General features: G+C 68.5%; 1 protein-coding gene across 1 annotated transcript in view; it reads right to left on the bottom strand.

Annotated features, from left to right (window-relative positions):
- The window catches only part of PIEZO1 (piezo type mechanosensitive ion channel component 1 (Er blood group)), a 54,174-nt gene that overhangs the window by 14,825 nt on the left and 17,738 nt on the right, over positions 1–21,611 (bottom strand). The window contains exons 2-17 of the mRNA XM_086688714.1: positions 13,158–13,253; positions 8,611–8,733; positions 7,679–7,721; positions 7,414–7,552; positions 4,648–4,816; positions 4,302–4,515; positions 3,799–3,970; positions 3,583–3,696; positions 3,393–3,486; positions 2,580–2,680; positions 1,996–2,256; positions 1,373–1,484; positions 1,053–1,231; positions 833–981; positions 562–744; positions 40–146 (exon numbers count right to left, since the gene is read on the bottom strand). Of these exons, the coding sequence (XP_086544840.1) occupies positions 40–146; positions 562–744; positions 833–981; positions 1,053–1,231; positions 1,373–1,484; positions 1,996–2,256; positions 2,580–2,680; positions 3,393–3,486; positions 3,583–3,696; positions 3,799–3,970; positions 4,302–4,515; positions 4,648–4,816; positions 7,414–7,552; positions 7,679–7,721; positions 8,611–8,733; positions 13,158–13,253 (2,256 nt within the window). The remainder of the gene's footprint in view (positions 1–39; positions 147–561; positions 745–832; positions 982–1,052; positions 1,232–1,372; positions 1,485–1,995; positions 2,257–2,579; positions 2,681–3,392; positions 3,487–3,582; positions 3,697–3,798; positions 3,971–4,301; positions 4,516–4,647; positions 4,817–7,413; positions 7,553–7,678; positions 7,722–8,610; positions 8,734–13,157; positions 13,254–21,611) is intronic.

Below are 21,611 nucleotides of genomic sequence, written 5' to 3'. Positions count from 1 at the left end.
TCTGGGTGAAGGGACCCCACGCCTGCCGGTCTGACTCACCTTCGGGGACCTGCACGGCCTGCTGGGGGCCGGCCCCGCTCAGTCCCTCCTCCCTGGCCACCTCCTCCTCCTCCTGCAGCAGCGGGGTCCCGCTGACCGCGTCCTGCCTAGGGTGGGCCCCAAGGTGTCACTCCTCGCCCCAGACCCCGGGGCACGCCCTCCCCGGGGTGGACAAAGGCCTCCCCTGGGGCCCGGCCGATGTGCTGCCCCCGTGACCCGAAGGCCGGAGGAACACCCGGTACCGCGGGCCTGCCGTGTCCGGAGAAGCGTCCGTGTCCGCGTGGGCTCTGTGGGCCGTGTCCGAGGGGGCTGCTGAGGCCATCGCCCTGCTCTGGGCCCTCCCGTCCGAACCCAGCAGCCTCCGTCCCTTCCCGGGGGATGAGGCCCTTCCCTGTGCGGGTGTGTGTGTGTGGGGGGGTGGTGGCACACGCTGCAGACCCCGGGCCCCCGGGAGCCTGCACCCGAGTCCGCACGCCCAGAGGCAGCGGAGGGAGAGGGGCCGGCCGTGGAGGGCGGGCGCACCTTCGAGCCCAGCGCGGGAGGTGGGCGCCAGGCGGGGGCGCGCGCCCCAGGTCGGTGAGCCGCATGAAGGGCTGGTGGAAATAATGCAGCTGCAGGATGCAGGCCAGCAGGAAGAAGCCGGGGACCAGGATGCTGGAGAAGAGCTCGGACACGCTGAACTGCTCCAGACCCAGGTCCGCCAGCCTGGCGCGAGGGGTGGCGGTCAGACGGGGCCGGGGAGGGCCCCACGCCGGGATGCGCCCCCCGCCCGCCCGCCCGCCCGCCGACTCACTGCTCGTCCGTGAGGCCGGTCAGGTTGCGCCAGTAGGTGGGGAAGTCCTGGAACTGGAAAGTGTAGACGGCGCTGAGCACCAGCATGGTGTAGGCCACCACGAGCCACCAGAACGCCTTGAGCAGCTTCCTCCACAGGCTGTAGTAGACCTGCCGGGCGGCGTGCGGTGAGGCCCGGCCTGGGGCGCCCCCCGCCGCCCCCGCCCCTGCCCGCCCACTACCTGGAAGAGCGTGAGGCACAGCAGGAAGAGGAGCATGTACACGATCTTGTAGACGACGAGGCGGCCGGCAAAGCTGACCACGACGAACATGCCGGCGCACACGTAGATCCAGTACTTGGCATACAGGCCCGTGACCAGCTCACCCAGGCTCCGGAGCAGCGTCCGTGTCCGCGTGGGCTCTGCGGGCCGGGCCGGGGAGGGGGGGCAGCCGGGGCATGGCTTCGGGGCCGGGTGGGGGGGCACCGTTCCCTGACCGCCCCCCGCCCCTCACCTCGGCGGGCCGCGGCGACCCCCGCGGCGACCCCCGGCCGGCCCCTCACCTGGGTCGGCCACGGCGACCCCCAGCAGGCCGGCAGCGCTCTTGGCCTTCCTTAGCAGCTTCTCCTTCACGAACTGGCGCAGCAGGAGCCAGAAGGTCAGGTTGTACAGCAGCTGGGCAGGGCGGGGGTGTCACCAAGGGCGGGCGGCCCGGGGCCCCGCCCGCAGCCAAGGGCCGGCCCGCAAAGACCCGGGCCCAGGGGATAGCCCCTTGGTGCCGGTGCCTGCCTCCCCAGGGGCACAGTAGGACCCTGTCGCGTACGAGTGTGGACGCGGGCGCGCGTACTCAAGCCTGCGTGACCTCACGCCTACGTGCGCACGCACACAGCTCCCGGGACAACATACGACCCGGCACAGACGTCCGGACCTGGCGACACTCTGGCGTGCGGGACGCAGACGGGGCACCCGGGGCCAGACGCCAGAGGGACGTGTGACATTAGGGGAACCCGCGTCAGGGACCCAGGGACAGCGCCCCGGACGACACAGGGTCATCGTTCGTCCCCCCGACACTTGTTCGGTCACCGCTCTGGACCGGCCCGAGGGCACCCCGTGCTGACAGCCGGACAGTGGACTCCGCGCCGTCACGGGTGCTCGTGCGGGAAGCACAGGCCCCGCGCGTACTCACCATGGCGCCAAGGTCCAGGCAAGGGTAGCGGGTGTGCTCCAGCCCCAGCTGACGCAGGCTGACCGGGCCCAGGGTGGTGGGCAGCTCAGGACGCAGGTCCATGGCCCACACGTAGCGGAGCCCGCACAGCGCCAGCCCGTAGAGCAGGATGAAGGGGGAACAGAGCATGGCCAGCTGGTGACGACTGCGCACCGTCCAGATGAGGCAGGCCCAGAGCAGCAGCACGAAGGTCAGCCAGCTGTGGTAGGTGATACTCCACACCTGGACGGCGGGGCGGGGGGCCGGTGGGCGGGGGGGCCGGTGGGCCGGGGGCACGCACCCAGCCCGCTCCCCCGCCGGCCCGGGGACAAGGCGCGCACGCGGCACAGGGCGCAGGTTCCCATATGCACCCACCCACTACCCATATGCACGCGCACACGCGCGCCCACGGCGTGGCTCTGGGCCCAGCAGGCCACGGCTCCGTTTCTGGCAACAAGGCACCAGGTTCTGCGGAACTCAGGCCGCCATCCGCCCCCCAGAACATCACGAGGGAACCAGCAGCAAGGGCCCCCCGGGCGGGCCTGCCCAGGCCAGCCGCTCCTTACCATCATGGCGATGAGGGCGCACACGTAGCTCTGGTCCATGATGAGATGGCCCAGACCGTGCAGGGGAGACACGTCTCTAGGCTCCGACAGCCTGGGGTGCACTGAGGGGTGGGGGTCAGAGGTCACCAGAGGGCCAGACCCCAGCCGGGGCAGTTCCAACATCAACAGGCCAGAGCCCCTCACCCACAGGAGACTCTGCCCAATAATTCTGCCGGTGGCCAGCGGGGGCAGAAAACACCGGCAAAGGACCGGGCTCCCGACTGACACTGTCCCCGGCGTGTCGCGGGACCCGGGGCAGTCCTCACCCCACTCCACATCTTGGTTTCCAAGACTGTGAAAGGACAGGTCGGACAAAATGGCCCCGACTCCCGTCCGGCTCTGTGCGCAGGGCAAGTCCCCGGGGTGCCAGCTGTGGAGGCCGGCGATTTCGCCTCCTGCCTCGCGCAAAATGGAAATCGAGCCTCAGGAGAAAGAGAAAAGCGCCCCGCCCTCCCCACGGGGCCGCTGTGGACACGGCTCTAAGGCACATCCACCCAGGAGGTGGCTGGCCGCCTGGACCGCAGGGCCAGCCCACGGGGCGCAGTCTAGCCCTCTGGGAACCGGGAGGCAAGTGGGGAGGGGGTGGGACACCAGGAGGTCCGGCAAGGTCTCAGGCAGCAGCCGGACCCCACATCCTGGCTCCGGGCGGGGGCCCGAGATGGCACTGCTGGAGAGGTCAGCAGGGCAAGACCACCCGGCGGCCACCAGGGGGCAGCACCAGCATGCCCGCGGCAGGTGGCGTCCCCGGGCAGCCACGGGCAGCGTGGCACTCACGGGGGCGCTGCCGGACGGGGCTGTGGCCGGTCAGGTCGTGCACAGTGCAGCTGTCGGTCTCCCAGTCTGGCCCCGTGGTCGTGGGCGGCACGCACTGCAGAGGCAAGCCGAGCCCCGGTGAGGTGAGCAGAGCCCGGGGGGGGGGGGGGCGGGCAGGCTCCGGCACCACGGCTGGGCGCGGGCTCCTTACCTGGGCGGCGCCCTCCTCCTTGGTGGCCGCAGCCCCGGCCCGGCCCTGGGGCCACTGATCCACGTGAGTCAGTTCCACCTCCTGCTCCTCGTCGCACCCAGCCGCCTCCTTCCTCTGCGGGGACCGGCACGGAGCTCAGCCCCCCCCGCCCCAGCAAGCCGCCCGGAGCGGGGGAGGACCCCGGGGGGGGGGGGGGCGCTGGCCCAGGAAACCCACCTGGTCCAGGGGCTGGTGTGTGCACAACTTGAGGAGTGAGGTCACGGTGTAGTAGAGGAGCAGCAGGACGCCGGGGCTCACGTACACGGGCCAGTCGTGGCTGGTATCGAGGACCAGCACATTGGGACCGGAGCAGTTGCTGTAGGCCACCAAGGCCTTGAGGCCGAACACCCTGCCCAGAGAAGGCGAGCCGCTGAGCTGGGCGGCAGGAAGCCAGGGCCAGGCCAGGGGAGGGGGAGGGGAGGAGAGGGGGAAGGGAGGGGGGAGGAGAGGGGGAAGGGAGGGGGGAGGGGAGGGGGAGGAGGGAAGGGGAGGGGGGAGGGGAGGGGAGGGAGGGAAGGGGAGGGGGGAGGGGAGGGGAGGGAGGAGGGAAGAGGGAGGGGAAGGGAGGAGGGAAGAGGGAGGGAGAGGGAGGAGGGAAGAGGGAGAGGGAGGAGGGAAGACGGAGGGGGAGGGGGAGGAGGGAGGAAGCGGGGGAGGGGGCCAGCGCAGGCAGACCTCACCTGGCCCAGATGCCCGCAGGGGGCAGCACGGCCTGGGCGAAGGGCGTCTGGTAGCAGTAGACGCAGATGAGGTGGCCGGCGCTGAAGCAGCCCACCATGACGCAGAGCGTGCTGGAGCCTAGGGGGCCGATGGGAAAGTGGCAGGCCCACCAGGTGCAGGTGGCCAGGAAGACCAGGAAGTAGACGCCGGAGAAGGCTGAGGGCTGGGCGATGCCTGCGGGACGGGACGGGGCGGAGGCGTCAGGTCCGGGCCACGTGGCGGCCGGTAGGGAGCCCGGCGGGCTGCCGAGACCCCTCCCCGCATGCCGGTTGGCGCCGGGGCCCCCGCCCCTTGCCCAGCGGGTACCTGCCAGCGCCAGCAGCAGGATGGCCAGCGTCCGTCCGGTGGCCACCAGCAGCCAGTGGGCCGTGACCTGGAACCGGGTGGCCAGCCGAGACCTCTGCTTGGGGGCCGGCACGGGGGCTCCGCGAGGCCCCGCCAGGGAGCCGGCGTCCGCTTCCCTGTCCTCATCGTCCTGCCGAGGTCGTGGGGAGGGGCAGAGGTCAGGTGCACGGCACTCGGGCCACACAAGCGGGGAGGAGGCCTCCCTCGAGTTCACAGGCCCTCCTGGAGGTGGGGCCCGGCCCGTGGTGACGGCTGGCCCCGGGTTATTCCGGAAGCCCGCAAGTGCCTCTTTACCTCCCTTTCTACATCAGGGGGACCCCCAGGGCAGGGCAGGGCAGGCCCCGCAGATTCCGGCACACGCCCTCGAAGCCCCTGGGTCCTGAGAGGCCCGGGTGCTGATTTTTAGGGAAAATACACCACGTCACCGCCCTTCACGGTTTTCAGAGCACCTTCACGTCTGTGCCTCATGGTCCTGTGGCTGAAGCAGCACTTTCCTCGTGGGTAGAGAAACGGGGGCGCGGAGGAGACCGTGAGGGGCACCCGGTTTGATCCCGCTCCCTTTCTGCTGCCTGTGGGGCTCCTGGAGAGCCAGGGGCAGGCGGGCCCGCCAGGCCGCACAGAGACCGGGCCTCCGTCCCCGGTTCCACTCAAAGGTTTCCCAGAACGGAGCCGTTTCCTGGACGCCCAGCCCTGCTCCCCCCATGTCCCACCTGCACGTTGGATGCCACGCCCGGGCCTCTCCCAGGGGGTGGCACTCGGCGTCCAGACTAAGTACACAGGGGCCAGGTGACCTGCTCGTGTCCCAGCTCGTGCCTCCTGGCTGTGCGGCCTTGGGTAACTCACCTAACCTCTCTGAGTCTGTTTCCCGTCTGCCAGATGGGGGTGGGAACAGAAAGGTGCTGCCCTCACAGGGCAGGAAGGTAGTGGGGACGCCATAGGGAGGAGCCCCTGAGCAGTGATCAGAAGCAGGGGCAGGGGCAGGCCAGGGGACCTGGGGCGCGGGACGGCTGGGACCCCAGAATTCAGAGCAGGGGGCGCGGGGCCCTGAGGGGTGGGGGAGGCATTCGCGGGCAGGCACAGCAGCCAGGCCTGCGTTCCCACCCGCGCACAGCTGGCCGAGGCCCTGGGAAAGTGTCCGCCAGCCTCTGAGGAGTCAACATCTGCGAGGGGGGGACGGAGGCAGCCGCTGGGGGGACAGGCAGGTGCTCGGGGCGTCCAGCCGGCCAGCCCTGGCTCCAGCCCCGACTCGGCAGGCCCCTCAGGCGGCCACAGGAGGCTTAGCACAAGTTTCCTCTCTCTGTCCCTCCCCCTGCGCCACCCCCTCAGAGCGTGCGTGCAGAGGCACGTGACATCGTGTCAGGATGCACCGCCGCACTCGTACGCTGTCCCGCGTACGTGTGGGTGGCTCTGGGCTTTAAGACACGCCTGCGGAGGGTACCCCCAGCCCCTCGCTCTGAGGTCTGTCTACACCGGCCACCCCGGCCAGCAAGACGGCACAGGCTCTCTCATGTGCCACCGAGGACACCCACAGGAAGGTGACCTGTCCCGGTCGCCGGGCAGACCGGAGTCCGGCCCCCCGAGCGACCAGGGCAGTGCTGTGCTGTGAGGGTGTAGGCAACATGGGTGGCCGGCCCCCTCCTGTCCTACCCCAGGTTTCAGGATCGAGTCTGGCCCCTTCCTGGCAGAGTCGCTCCAGGAAGCCCTGACTCCACCAACAAGGAAAGCGGAGGCATCCACGGCTCCCTGGGGCCCACACAGTGGCTCCCACCCGTGGCTCCCTGGGGCCCACGTGCCTGTGGGAGTAGAGAGGGGTCGCCAGGAGAAGGGTGACCCGAGGGCAGGCGGCAGGGTGGTCCCAACCCTGGCTCGTCCGCCACAAGTGCCTGGAAAAGCGACCTGACCTCCAGGCTCCCGTTATACCCTCTGAAAGTGGGATCCTAGCCTGGCCCCGTGGGGTGGGGGCAGGGCAGCCTGGGTCACCCCTGACCTGCAGAGGTGGGTGGGAGGAGCCTATAGGCCCTGGGGCCTCCCTGGCAGGGGACACTTGTGCCAGGGTCCCGGACAGTCACAGATCCCACAGAGCCCCGGGGCCCGGGCCCTGCCGCTCCAAGGCCGAGGCCACGTGTGGGAGGCCAGGCGGGGCTCGAGACCACAGCCCTCGTGGGGGGCAGAAGGGCACTCAGGCTTCAGCCGTGGGGGACATCAGGGGCCCTGACCCTCACGCCTGATGCTGAGGGAAAGCTCCCAGAGCAGGACACCCCAAGGACAGTCTCTAGATCAGGACCTCCGCCACCCCCCACCCCGTGCCTAGAGGCCATCGACACTCCCTCGGGAGTGGCATCCACCCTCGGTGCCCCCTGGCGGCCAGGAGGTCGGCCCCCTGCACTGCTGACTCCCCGCTGCCCCGTGGCCTCCAGGAACAGTTTCTTAAGGCACAGACACGCGTGGGATCCCCACAAGTTCCCCCGAGATGGAACCCTCCTAGGACCGGGTCTGGCAAACACACAGGCTGAGGGGCTCACAGGGTAGCCCCTGGCCCCAGGAACGGGACACACGCCTTCTCTCACCCCTGAGGCCTCAGCTCTCCGTAACGGACACAAACCGACCCTTAAACTAAAAAGTGCACGTCTGTATAAAAATGAAACAGTCGCAGAGCCTCAAACGGCCGGAAGGACCAAGAAGCCCCGCCCCCAGCACGTGGGCACCCGGCCCACCTACGGCCCTCACCTGCTCCTGGGCGGGCTGGCTCCGCCGGGCTTCCCGTGCCAGGCGCCCACAGAGGCCGAGGCACACGGCTGAGACCACCAGGACACCCAGGTCAGGGGCCACCAGCCGGACGGCATTGGGGATGTCCTTCAGGTCCAGCCTGCGAAGGGGCAGGAAGTGCCCACAGATCGGTCAGGAGGGCAGGTGCCAGGCAGCGGGGGGGTGGGGACAGGAAGGGAAGGGGGGACCCCAGGGCCTGGAGGCCCCAGGCAGGGAGAGGGCTTACCTCGTCACCCCTACGTGCTGGGACAGGATCTGCCAGGGGCTGCCTGTGGAGAGAGGCACAGGGGGACGGGGTCAGGCGGTGCCCCACGGCCCTGCCAGGAATCACCGAACACCTGGCCTCTGGGCTGCTCGTAAAACGCTGCCTCTACTAGCAGGGAAACTGAGGCTCAGCCAGGCAAAGCCAGGGGGCCGAAGGCCCGGAGGTCTGTCTGCAGAGTGGGGATTCGCAGCCAGGAGCCCGGGCTGGGCACTCAAAACCCCCAGCCGAGGCCACGGCTCCTCGGGGTCCGCGTGGGAGGCCCGTCTCCCAGGCAGCGGGACCGGCGCGCCCACCTGGCCCTGGACTCCGCTCCACACCCTCTTCTGGACGGCGGTGTGGACACAGTCACCCGAAATCGGGAGCCCGGGCAGGGCGGGGGAGCCAGGCCAGGCAACGCTAGCTGTGGGGACCGGGCGCCCGCGGTTCACAGGTCTGGAGTCCAGGGCGCTGAGGCCACTCCTTTCCGGAGCCGGGAGGGTGGGTGTCGGCTGGAAACTGCCCGCAGGATGAGGGGCCCGGGGCGGGGGGGGGGGGAGGGCAGGACACTGAGGGCCCCTGGTGCCCACGGCCACGTTTCCAGGTGCCAGAGGAAGATGCTGACAGAGACAGGGGCCTAGAAGGCCAAGGCTGCCCCGAGGGCCAGATTTCGGGGTCCAGAATTAGCACCGTGCCTCACTCGGCCCAGCCCCAGGCCAAGTGTCACTGGCTCTTAACACGGGGCCACGTGGGCTGAACAGAAATCGTGGACGGGCTCAGGGGCCAGCCCATATTAGGCAAAGCCTGCTGAGGCGGGGCGGCCGGCCTTTCCCGGGGCCGCGGTGTCCCCTCCCTCTCCCCTGGCCCCCGGCTAGCTGTCCCGGGCACCCCCTTCCCAGGTCCCAGTGGAAACTCACAGCTTGGCCCCAGGAGCTGGTCCAGGCGGGGCACGGTGTGCAGGCATATCTGGAAGGCCAGGTGGGCTGCCAGGAAGAGGAGGCTGAAAAGCAGCAGGGCTCGAAGAAGGCGACCAGTGTGACCTGCGGGCAGAGAGGGCAGGGGCGAGGCTAGCACAGGGCCTTCTTCCGCCCGTCCTGGGGGACCCACATCCCACCGGAGTCTGGGAGCCGGGCCAGGAGACTCCAAGCTCGGGCAGGGACAGGCCCACACGAGCACCCCGTGTGCCTTGCCCCTGGAGAGACGTGGCCCCACGACCGGGGCCGGACCCTGCACCCGGGAAGGACTCGTGGAGCCCCGGGGTCACCCTGCTCTGAGCGGTGAGCAGCTCACCCTCCGGGCAAGGAACGGAGACCCTGAGGGCCCCACGCTGAGCTCGAGCCCCGTCTCAGGACTCGGGCTGTGCGTGGCTCGCCCCAGATCCTCACTGTGCCGCCAGCGGAGCCCTGGCTCGGGGACAGAGGCGTCCCTCTCTCCCGCCCAAGACTGGCACGCTCGGAGCCCCTGCTCAATTGTGTCCCCTCGCCCAGGGGTGGCCCCCAGCGGGTGAGACCCCTGGAGTGCCGTGTGAGCACACGCGCCGGGGAGGCCGGGGCCGGCCCTTGCCCACGCTCTGCCCCACCTCACTTGGCTGAGACTCAGAGGGGGCTAGGGGCTCCCGGGGGCGGCCCAGGCAGGACTTGGACGGCTTCGCTGACACTCGTTTCTAGGTCCCTCCCGGCCCCCGACCCTCGGTAGGGCAGGGGTGAGCGAAGGGGAGGGCAGGGTGGGGCCGCGGAGCACTGGGAAGGAGAAATGGAAAATGAACGGAACGTCTGGCCGTCGGCCCTGGCCGGGCCGGCTCTGCTCAGAGCACCGGGCCAAGAGCAGGGGGAGGCCACGGGCCTCCCGTCAGGAGGAGGGGTCGGGCTACCTGTGGGCACTGTGCGGGAGCCTGCGGGGAGCCACCGCTGTGCCCCCCCTGCCAGGAGCCTGCAGGGGCGAGGGGCTGAGAAGGCTGAGCTTCCCTCCAGGCCAGCCCCCCTCTGCCCTGCTCGCCCGGGCAGCCCCTCCCCTGCACACCTAGGAGGTCCCACCAGGAGGCAGTGAGGGAGCACCTGGCCGCCCCCGTGGACGCCCAGGCTGGCCTCAGGCGCTACGGGAGCCGAAGCCTCAAGCACCAGGCTGCCGGACTCCTCGCACACACAAGAACCCGGGGGTCAGAGGGGCGAGCCCGAGGCTCGAGACCCCTGGGCGGGAGGGTGCCCCCGCCCGTCGTCCCGTCAGGCCCCTCTTGGACGTCTGGCAAAGCGCCAGCTGTCACCGCTCCCCTCGTCATCCGCCCCTCCTCATACCTAGTTCACTTCTTGGGTGGGCGTGCCGTGTCCCAGACCACAGGCCACCACCAAGCCAAAGGGGCCAGGGTGCTGGCCGTGTGGCTGTAGCTCCCTGCCAGGTGGGGGCTGGCTGAGCCAGACGTGGGAGGGGCAGGAGGGGCAGGAGGCCCAGCGCATCCGGCCAACACCACCGACCAACCTGGACAATCTCCCACACTGCCCACCTGAGCTCGGCTCGGGCGGCGGGAGGACGGGGCAGGGGTGGGGGGCGGGCGAGGGGCTCCTGAACCTGCCGGGGGCGGGGCGGGCAGAGGAACAACCCCTGAGGATTGTGAGGGTGGGCCCCGAGAGCTGGGAGCGGGCGGGGAAGGGGCACCGGGGGGCCCGGAAGGTTCCGCCAGCTCCTGTCCTGGGGCCCGAACGCCACTCGCCCGGCCATTCGAGGCCCGCACACACAGGCCGCGACCCCCACCGTGTCCACGGCAGGGGAGAGGCGCGCAGAAGCCACCCACCCTAAAGGACCAGGGGGTCGGGCTCTCCAGGAAGTGGGGCTGGCGGGCTGTGGACCCGGGGGGCAGAGGCAGCGGGAGGGGCTTCCCAGAGGGGGTTTGTACAAAGAATCTGACCCACAGCAGGAATCCCGGGCTTGCGGCCCCCAAAACCGCCCTCATAGCGGCGGCTCCATCCCCCACACTGTGGGGCGTCCCTGCCTTCAGCAGGGAGGGTACCTTGTCGACCGCCGCCCTTCAGCCCTCTGGGCCTTCCTTCCTCACCCACCCACCCCACCCCCAAAGGCCTCACTCGCACACCCTCTTGGGGCCAGCTGTTTGCAGACGCCCCCTCTCCTGATGGGACCCGGCCCCTGGGTGCACGGGGCTGGTGGGGGGGACCCTTGGAGCGGCTCCTGGGGATGTTCCAGGAAGTATGCTAAGAAGCTGGGGGAGGGGCGCCCACAGTCACACCCAGAAGGCTCCAGAGAGGTGGGGGTAGGAAGGGGACAGGACAGGGGGCACCTCACGAGCCTGAGCCCCGAGCCCTGGGAAGGAGGTTCTTCTCACAGGAGGCGGCAGGAGGGTGACAGGAGTCCCTGGGGACTCACACCGCCATCCACCCCCAGGGAGAGGGCAGGAATACCTGCAGGGCGGGGCCAGCCCCGGGGTGGGCTTTGTCCTGAGGCGGGACAGGTGTTAAGTCCCTAAATGTGAAGCAGATGGCCTGGCCCTGACCCCCAGGCACAGGGACAGGGGCCGGGGCCAGGGGTCAGCACCCTCGGGGCCCAGGCGGCGTCAGACCTTCCGCCAGATGTCCAGCCTCCGAGCCAGCCCTAACCCGATGCCAGGCGCCCCGGCACCTCCCTGCTTTCCTCTCTCCCACTCGGAAAATCCAGGCAGCCTCCCTGCTCCTGAAGGGCTGCTGAGGGTGGACAGATGGACAGACGGAGGTCAGGCAGGAAAGTCTCCGCAGCGCTCCCTACCCCTTCCCCAGCGGACCCCTCCCCCCACTGCGCGAATACAGGCACTGGCTCCACGGGTGGACGGATGGTGGGCCTGATGGACGGACGGATGGATGGACGGGAGGAAGAGGGGGGCGCCCGGCGGGGGAGGACCTGTGGGAGGTATAGACCCTGGGGCCTGAGCTGGACCAGATGTCACAGGCTAGGGAGGGGTGACCAGCCAGCCTGTAGGGGGCAGAATGACACCTGCCCTCTCCCTCGATGTCCACACCCCAATCCCCGGACCCTGTGAACACGCTTCCTTACGGGGCAGAGGGGAACCAAGGCTGCCAAGCAGCCGACCTGAAAACAGGGGCTGACCTTGGATCCCCAGGGAAGGCCAGTGTCACCACAGGGTCCTAACGGTGGACGGGGGCGGGAGGGCCAGAGTCAACGTGACGAGGGGACACTCGACGGGCCGTTGCTGGCTTGGGCGACGGAGGGAGGGGCCGTGGATGCCTCTAGAAGCCGGGAAAGTTGAGGAAACGGATCCTCCCGGGAGCCTCCAGAAGGAAACGGGGCCCGTGACACCGATGCCGGCCCGCGAGGCCCGTGCTGGTCTCCCGACCCCCCGCCCGAGGGACGAGGCTGTGCTCCAGTGGCCACAAGAGGCTCAGACGCCTCCGAGGCCCGGAAGCAGCCAGCAGCTACACCCGGCGCCTCAGAAGGCGGCACCTGTGGTCTGCCTCCCTTCACGGGTCCTCAGCTGTCACGGCGAACACGGACCTCGGCCCGGCTGGGGCTACTTTTTCACCCGTCTCTGCCGGGCGCTGGCGCTCATGCTGTTGACGGCCCGCTTCTCCCGGGGACCCTCACTCAAGCCCGGGGGCCCGTCCCCCCTCCAGCTCCGAGGGGACCTTCCCACCCACGGGAGGCAGAGCAGCCTGTGGGGCAGGTCCCTGAGCGCTGCCCTCCCTGAACAGCTGGGACAGGTATGGACACTGATGCACGCGGACAGAGGAGGCAGGAGCCCAGGGTGAGTCTGGACTCCATCTGTCCCCATGTCACCTGGCTGCAGGTCCGCACCTGTTCACAGCGGGCCTGCCTGCCCTCCCGCACGGGGCTCCCGAGACGGGGCGACGGCCTCCTGGGATGGCTCCGCGCCGTGAGCCCGCCTCCAGACCCTCCTGTGGGCACAGCCCCTGCTGGGTTCCCCACGTCTGTGTGCCTGGTGGACACAGGAGACTACGTGCCCACCCTCCAGGGGCTCAGGACCCCAGACGGGGCCTCGAGTGCCCAGCTACCCACACGACAGGGTGGCTGGCGATAACCTGAACCCCACGGAGCTCGCGCAGACGGCAGGAGCCTGACTTCGGGGGGTGGGGGCAGGGGTGGCTGGATATAAGGGGTTGGCCGCAGCCTCAACGGGCACAGTGGTTCGGGGGGGGGGGGGGCGTGGGGAACAGGAGAGGGAGCCCGCAGGAAGACGGCCCGTCTCACAGTGCCCAGGAAGCCCCAGGGACAAGGGGGGATCCGTCCAAGACCCCAGAACACACGGCGAGAGAAAAGATTCTGAACTTAGCCAAAGGTCGACAATGGAAAACAACGGAGCTTGGGACCACCCTTCCTTTACCCCGGCCGTTGAACTGCCCGGGGCCTCCGGGGAGCACGCGGCACCCCGGCCCCTGGAGGCCCGGCTGGTCCTGTGGACGAATCCCCACCCCCCACCCCCAGCAGGAGCCACTTTGCAAGCCCTTACCTGGAACGCGGTGCGGAGAGGGGCCCGGGAACCAGGGCAACAGCAGCAGAAACAGCAGGTAGACCAGAGACAGGGCGTTGAAGCGGCACAGGCAGGCTGCAGGGGAGGAGAGGGCGGTCAGCTCAGCCACGCGGGGCGCCCAGCCCGTGCCCCGGACACCCCCAGACGCCGCCCCCCAAGGATCGCCCTGTAGAGTGCCTCCCAACATCACCCCTCAAACACCATCCTAGATGTCGCCCCCAGACGCCGCCCCCCAGATATCACCCCAAACTTCACCCCCAGACACAGCCCCCCAAATATCACCCCAGACATGACCCCCTAAATATCACCCGGACGTAATCCCCCCGACATCAAGCCCCCAACATCATCCCCCCCAGTCCACTGGACATCCCCGTTAAGCATCGCTCTAACCCTGGGCCTCGGTACGGCCCCCACAGAGCATCCCCCCCAGACGCTGCCTGCTTGGCACCCTGTGAGGCCGGCTGCCTCCTTCCACGTGTGAGCAACCTCACTTAGCGTGTGGCACGTCACCCATCGCTCAGGATTCACGCTGTCACACCGTGTCCAGACCACACACGTCACCTGTCGCTCAGAGCACATGTCCACTGTCACGCCGTGTCCCCAAACACGTGTCACCCGTCAGAGCACATGTCCGCTGTCACACCATGTCTCCACACGTGTCACCTGTCACTCAGCACACACAATGTCACACTGTGTCCTCCTACAACTAGTTCTTTTTACCAACGTCCCATGTTGTGATCCTCTCGTGCAGATAGATGCTGGGGCCTCGTCCTGTCCGCCCGTGTCTCAGGGGCACCGAGGGGTACCCTCCTCCCACGGGCGGACAGTGACAACGTGGCTGACTTTCCTTCCTTTGTAAAATTCCACAGTTTCAGGTGCACACAGCACAACTGACCTCCGCAGTCAGCGCTCAGAGCCCTCACTCGCGTGCTCACAGGGACGTGCCAGCCACCCCGCCGACTCTCGGCCCCACTTCTCCGTGAGCGGGATCGTGGGGCTCCCAGCCGGCGGCCTGGCTCCCGTCTCCGCCTCTGAGAGCCGCGCGTGTGCCCACGGCCTGTCCCCGCCTTTGCCCTCCACCCCACGCCCTCCACTCGGCACAGCTGGACGCTACCTTGACCGAGGGCGGCCGGGGGGCCGGGGGACCCGGGGCTGGGCCGGGCCCCGGGAACCAAGGCCTGTCAGGGGATGACGTCCTGATGTGGGTGTCGTCGCCAGGGAACCGGGGGCCCACTCAGCCTTTCCTGGGGTGCCCGAGAGCGGGCTGGCAGGGCAGGTGGGCACCACCGGAGGGGCCCCCGGGGCGGAGCCGTCCCTGCCGCCCGTTCCTCCATCACCTCCGGCGGCAAGCGGCCCGGGAGGACGGCGCAGCCCGCGAGGGCACCGTCGCCCACCACGAATCCGTCCCCTCCTGAGCAACCCGGCCTCGAGGCTCAGACGCGTGTGGCTAAAGCCGACGGAGCCCGCTCTATTTCCCACCAGAGGCAGAGTTTACAAGCTGTCCCGGGAGCTACTCTCTGCCCCCCCCCACCGGCCCCCAAGCGTGAGCCGCGACCCCGCAAGGACTCGGACGTCCAGGTGGCAGCCGTGTGGACAGCCAGAGCCCAAACAAGCTGACTTGAACTTGCCCATCTGGCTGCACAGACCGCCTCCTGGGGGGGGTCGGGGGGGGCGCAGGGGTGGCATCTGCTCTGGGAAAAGGATAGGCTAGAATAACAGTGCCTCGGGGAGGAGGCCACTGACCCGACCTGAGTCTCGAGCAGGGGGACCCCTGGGGGCGTGGCCAGGTCTGCACCTTCCGGTCACCAGGTGGCGACGGAGATCTCTCCTCCCTCGGTGTGGGGGGGGCACAGGTCTCCTCCGGGGTCCATTCTGCCCCCCTTAATGTTCAGACAGGCCTTAGCTGGAGCCCCTCCTACCCTTGGAGGCCGCGGCGAAGGAGGGGCTCCCGGAGAACACAGGCCGCTGAGACCCGGGAGAACCTGCCGACACGCCCAGGCTTGTGGTCACCAGCAGGGGCTGCGCACACCTCTGCCTGTCCCCTGTCCTCGCCTTGTCCCCAGGCCGGGACCTTGGGCAAGCAGAGAAGCTGCGGGGGAGGGCAGGAGGGGCCGCGGCCTGGGGGGCAGACCCTTGACCGTGCAGCCGTGGGCAGCTCCAGGCCTCTGTTCCCACGTCTGTGCGACGGGGTTCGCACGTCCTGCCTGAAGGGTCATCCGAGGGCCACACTGAACGGAGGACCAGGTGCAGGGCCGGGGTTCGAGTCGGTCCCACCCACCGCTGACTAAGCCCCTCCTATCACCCCAGCCCCAGGAACCCCGGGGGCGGGGGGGACACTCCAGGTCACCTTCCACGCCCGGAGCCGCCCCAAGCCTGGGCACCGCCCCCTCCATCATACACTGGCCGTGGCACCGGCTCGACCAGAAATACGACGTTGTACAGCAAGCGCACATTTTCGTTAAAAAAAAATCCATCCGACCCGGCCCAAGAGGCAGGAGGGAAGTGACTTTAAGGCAAAGGCTCCTCACGTTCCTCTTTGTGCCCCAAGGGCCGCACTTCCCAGCCCCCAGGTCGTCTCTCTCTCTCTGAGCCACAGCGACCCGCCACGGCTCCCCAGAGAGGGTGGCACTCCCTCGTCCCAGCCAAGCCACGTCCATCCTCCCGACACCCCGGCCACCTGCACCCGTCCTCGGCCCCTCCCCCACCACGCACCCCGTGACCTCCCAGAGGCTCCCCTGCTCCGGCCCCCGGGTAGAGGCTCCCGGGGGCAGAAGCAGTTTCTAGGGGAGCAGGACCCCGAGGCCAGGATGGCGGAGGCGACGGTGGTGCTTCCTGGGTGCGGAGTTTGGGGAAGATAGAAAGTTCTGAGGCTGGGTGGTGGGGACGGCTGCACAGTACGGAGACTGCACCTGAACCACTGCACCACACGCTTATAAACGGTTAGGGACACCCGGGTGGCTCAGTGGGTTGAGCGACTGACTTCAGCTCAGGTCGTGATCTCGCGGTCTGTGAGTTCAAGCCCCGCGCCGGGCTCTGTGCTGACCGCTCAGAGCCTGGAGCCTGCTTCCGATTCTGTGTCTCCCCCTCTCTCTGCCCCTCCCCTGCTCATACTCTGTGTCTCTCTCTCACTCTCAATAATAAACAAACGTTAAAAAAAAAAAAACCAAACAGTTAAGGTGATCAATTTCATGTTCCGGGTGGTTTTTTTTTTAATATTTATTTTTGAGAGAGAGAGAGCGTGAGCGAGAGCACAAAAGGGGGAGGGGCAGAGAGAGGGAGACACAGAATCCAAAACAGGTTCCAGGCCCTGAGCTGTCAGCAGGGCCCGACATGGGGCTCTAACCCACGAACCGAGAGACCATGACCTGAGCCAACTGAGCCCCCCCAGGGACCCCTAATTTTTTTTAAGTCATCTCTACACCCGACATGGGACCTGAATTCACGTGGAGCCCGCTTCAGTTCCTGTGTCTCCCTTTTTCTCTGCCCCTCCCCTGCTCGTGCTGTCTCTCTCTCTCTCTCTCAAAAATAAACATTTAAAAAAATTTAAAAAAAAAAAAGTTGCACGTTCTACCGACTGAACCAGCCAGGCGCCCCTATGTTCTGTGTCTTTCACCAAAATAAGAAAATAAACATTTGAGTTCAGCGAAGGATGTCAGGAACCAGAACCTGAGGGCCAGGCGGGCCGGAGCCTGAGAGTGTGGGAAACGGCCCCGGCCTCTCCCACACCAGGCTGAGCAGAAGGGAAAGAATCTCTGAGAAGCTTATCTGCCCGAAGCAGGAAATCGGAGATGGAGAGCCAGAGGCGCGGCCGGCGGGGTGCTGCCGGGCGGCCCGGCCCCGAGAGGGACCCACCGCGGCCCTCGAATTCAACACGCGCGATCTGCCCGGCAGAAGGTCTGGTCTGGGCTCCGCAGACAGCCGGGTGGGAGACGGCGTCTCCAGCCACCCCGACGAGGCTCCCAGGTGCCGGGAGGTCTCGGCCCGCCGCAGGGTGCCAGCTCGCAGAGGCCCGGCTGCCGTCCCTCACTCGTCCGCCGAAGCTGGCACCAGGCGGGCGGGTGACGCCGGCCCAGGGGACGTGAGTGGGGGAAAGCCGGGCCCGCTGCCTCCAGTGGGCGGAGTGGCAGAGGGGGCTCTGGTCCCGACCGGGCCGGCCACCCTCCCCTGGGAGCAGGGACCGGGGACGGGGCAAGAGGCCAGCAAGGGAGCACAGGCAAACCGGCCTCAACAGCGGAACTCGGGCCAGCGCTCGCGATGCGCTCTGTCCAGAGGAGGACGCAGCCCTCAGAGAGGAAAGGCTTCCGTGGTGGTGGCAGCCGGGGCTTAGTTCTGGACTCCTGGCTCCACATCCGGGCCTTCTGGGACCCTCCGTGCGGCCATCGAGGCTGCCGGGCTGAGTGCCGTGAACGTGGCCTCACTGTGCCCGTGCACGCAGAGGAGGCGGCCTGGAAGAGGTGGCATTTCTTTTGGCCTTGAAGGCCGGCCAAGACTCGGGGAAGGGTGGAGGAGGTGCCCGTCAGCCCCAGGCTAAAGCAGAGAAGGAAGAACCGGCTGGAGGGGACAGGGCCCCGCTCTGCCCAGGCAGCTCCCACCTCCCCAAGAGAGCAGCTCTGGCTGGCCTGTGACCTCATGGGGGAAATATGCCTTTTCCTGAGCCAGGAACAATAGGTTGGGGGTGGGGGGAAGAGAGCCCTGCCCGGCAGGAAAGGACTCCCTCCTGCCAGGCCCCCTCACCCTCGAGCCAGCGCATGCTTAACCCTTTACAGACCCATGCAGCCCCGCACAGCCCCGAAGTCCCACCCAGCAAGCGGTCCACCAGGCGCTGGGCCTGTCGATGAGGGAAGTGGGGTCTCAGCCGGTGCAGGTCAGGAAGGGGAGGGGAGGTTCGGGGCCGATCACACACTGCTCCGCTCACGCCACCCGGAGGCCCACACTGGGCCCACGCTGCAGATCAGGCTCCCGGGTCTTGGGCCTTGTCCCCTGGGGCTGGCCGATGGCAGGTGGCAGGAGACTGCCCAGACCTTCCCCACCCCTTCCCTCCTGAGGGAGCCGGAGCTCCGAGCCTCCGTCTCCCCATCTATAAAGCAGGGTGGACGAGACGTCTGCACGTGGAAGTGGGGGCGGGGGGACGGGCGGGCGCTTCACCTGCCGGCAGGGTCCTCAGTGACCCCGCAGGGGGTGTGGCCGGCACCACTGGCGGGGAGGAAACAAACATGGCCAGGTTGAGCAGTGAGCCACAGGCCGGCGACACAAGCAGAGCGGAGCAGGGTGGGAAGGCGGTGGCCGGCGTGGGCACGGGGACCAGGGCTCACGGGCGCCATGGCTGACACGGGGCGGGGGCTCTGACTTCCAGCCACAGCCCACACCAGTGTCACAAGCTGGAAGGACAGTGTCCCAGGGAGAGGCCGAGGGGCCTGGGCAGGGTGGACGAGCCACAGCCGGCACTGTCCCGGGCACCTACGACGGGCAGGATGGCTGCCTCTACTTTGCAGGTGAGGAAGCTGAGGGGCTCCCGGGGCCCGGCGCTGACACCCTGCCACTTGGAAATGGTGCAGGCCCAGGTGACCCTCGGTGCAGGTCAGGAAGGGCCGGGGGTGGGGGGTGGGGGGTGGGGGCCGGTGCAGGACCAGCAGGTCTGAGGGGGCGGCTGCGGGCGCAGGGACGGCCGGGACGGCAGAGGGAGGGGCACTTCCTCCTCTGCGAGCTGTGCCCTGCAGGGGTGAGGCCCTGAGCACCCCGGCTGGGCTGCTGGGTCACAGGGAGAAGGGCTGAGGCCGCCAGCCCAGTGGTCTGGGAGGAAGAGCGCCATGGACAAGCAAACTTGTCCCCACCCCCCTCTGGGCCTCGGTCTCCCCCCCTCCCCCCCCCCCCCCGGTGAAAATGCGAGCCAAGGGGCCGGGTCTGAAATCTGGTGGCTCTGCCCAGCTCTACGGGAGACGGGCCTCCCTGTGCCCGCATCCTCGGCTGCTACGTGACAGGGATCCCGCTGTGCCCCTCCGGGGACCGAGGCAGTGGGCACGGAGCCCAGCACGTGGCAGGAGGGGGCTGGCCGGGCACCGTGGGACATGGCAGCCGGCCGTCCACGCACAGGATTCCTCTTGAGAGAAACAGAAACAGAAACCCGATTTGGGCTCGTAGATGAACAAAAAGTCCCGGAAAGGTCTATGCCCAGTTGCTGTTGGCGTTTGCCCGTGCAGGAGGGTCCTGGGCCCTGGGAGTCCCCCTCCTCTTAGGGAGAACATTCTCACATGTCCTGGACTTGCTCACAAGTGAAGTGACCCCAAAGAGAAAAGCCTGGCGGGAACAGCGTGGAAGGGGACAGACGTGTGACCCGGGCTCTCCTTTCACGCCAGGGGCTGCCGCTGGGAAGGGCCTGAGTCGCCTGAGTCCCCAGGGCACTGTGGCAGAGGGCGGGACTAGACCCAGGGCTCCTGGCCCGGGGCCCACACCTCCAGGTCTGCCATCTGCGGCCAGCAGGGCCAAGCCCCTAGGAGGCCAGGTGGAGCCCAGGGACGGGAGGTCAGAGTCCCAGGTGACAGCTGCCAACCCAGGGCGGGGGTCCTGGTCCCAGCCCCGCCACCCTCCCCCTGCCTGCTGTCCCCCAGGCTGTGCTCACCCTGCCTTACTTGGCTTGGAGGAGAAGCCCGTAACACCCTGCTGGCCTGTGCCAGGGGCGGGCGGGTGGGGGAGGAGGAGGAGGAGGAGGAGGACAGACGTGGCATAGGGGCTGTCCCTTGCCCTCTGCTGGAGCTGCCCGGGTAGCAGGGCCCGCCGGCCTCCACGGCTGCAGCATGTCCCCCAAGCTGGGACCAGACCCTGACCCGGGGTGACCAAAGGTTTGGATCTTTCTGGAAGAGGAGGGGGGGGTGTGGGCCTAGGGCCCGGGAATGAGCTGGCTCCATCCAAGCACCCCGTACCCTCTAGAGACAAGATCTGCGGTCACAGAAAGGCCAGGAAGGCAGGGTTAGAGGTCAGAACCTCGGAGCACAGGGGCGGGAGGGGAGTGAGGGCTGTGCCCGCCACACCCGCAGGCCTCCTGGGACCAGGCTCCACTCAGATGCCCCAATACCTGCCCACCGCCCCCCAGAGACGCTTTCCAGAGTACGCCCCGCAGCACCCCACCCAGAGAGCTCTGCTGAGGGGCCTGGCACTCTGTCCCTTAGCAACTCCAGCACCGGCCACACGCCGGCCGTTGGGGCCTCTGGCCCCCAGAGCGCCACACAGTCCTGGGGTGGGACCTGCCAGACGCCGCCCCGGGGACAGGGGCACCAGCGACGGGTGGGGTGGGGGGAGAAACGGCCACAGGAGCCCCTCACGGTTTACGAAGAAACTCAGGGACCTACCGAGGACCCTCTCCTCTCACAGGAAAAGCCTGGCCTGAAGTCCGCAGAGGGGCACAGCGAGGGTCCCCGCGGGCCGAGGCTAAGAACGCCGTGTTACCTAGTTGGAGCCCAGCCAAGAGCCCAGGGCCCCGAGCCACCGGCCGAGGTTTAATTAGCGTGGGGTCCGGGACACTGGTTTTACGGCTCACCTGACGGCCAGGCCCCTCCCCCTCCGCCACCAGCTCCGTGAGGCCGGCCTGAGGAGGGCCTGGCGGCCACTGAGAGCCAAACTCAGAGGGACCCCACAGGAGGGACACCTGCCACGTCCTCCCACGCAGTCCTCGGGTTGGGGGCCCCTGACGGCTCACGGCCCAGCTGCCCTCCCAGCCACACGCAGCCCCAGGCGGACGGCTTCAACGAGGCGAGCACGGCGTTGTGGAGTGACGGTGCAGGGCACAGAGGGACAGCATGGGTGGGGTATGACCTGCATGGAGTCCGGGGACCCGGGGACCCAACAGACACCACAAGAGCCCCCGCCGTGCACGGCAGGCACCTCGAAGCCAGTGGTGGGTGCACGGCGCGGGTGGCCTGGCCTCTACGACCATTCACAGGCCTTCTGACCCCAACGTGTCACAAGTGGGGCCACCTCCTGGCCCCCAGCTCTGGAGCACGTTCCCCTGCCTGGAGGGGGCTCAGCTCTTCCGTGCTTCTCCCCGGGACGCTGCCCAGACACCCACCGAGTGCCCGGTGCCACCAGCAAAGCATCCCTTCACGTCAGACTCAGGCGGCCCCACCCAGGGGCAGGACCTGCGTTTCCTCAGACGTCGTGTTTGTCACGGGCTCTGTTCCCGTGAAGGGTCAGCAGCCGGCCACCCTGCCCAGAGGAACCCTCCAGAGAGGAGGCAGGACTCCAGGCACGGGCGGGGCCGCATTCCACAGGGAGGGACCTCCCGGGAGGCACAGGCCACAGGCTGCAGGTAAACAGCCGGGGGGTGGGGCGCCCAGGAACAGAGTTTAGGGACCGGGCCCCACGCGGCGCCCCCACCCACCTCTGCGAGGACGGGGTTTGGCAACAACCCCCACCGGGGCCACTCGGAGCTCGGGGGCCTGG

The sequence above is a fragment of the Puma concolor genome, chromosome E2, assembly GCF_028749965.1.
Source record: "Puma concolor isolate L17-30 chromosome E2, mPumCon1.1.hap2, whole genome shotgun sequence".
NCBI classification, from domain to species: Eukaryota; Metazoa; Chordata; class Mammalia; order Carnivora; family Felidae; genus Puma; species Puma concolor.
The sequence above is the reverse complement of the archived record's forward strand: the minus strand, read 5'-3'. Positions and strand labels throughout refer to the sequence as shown.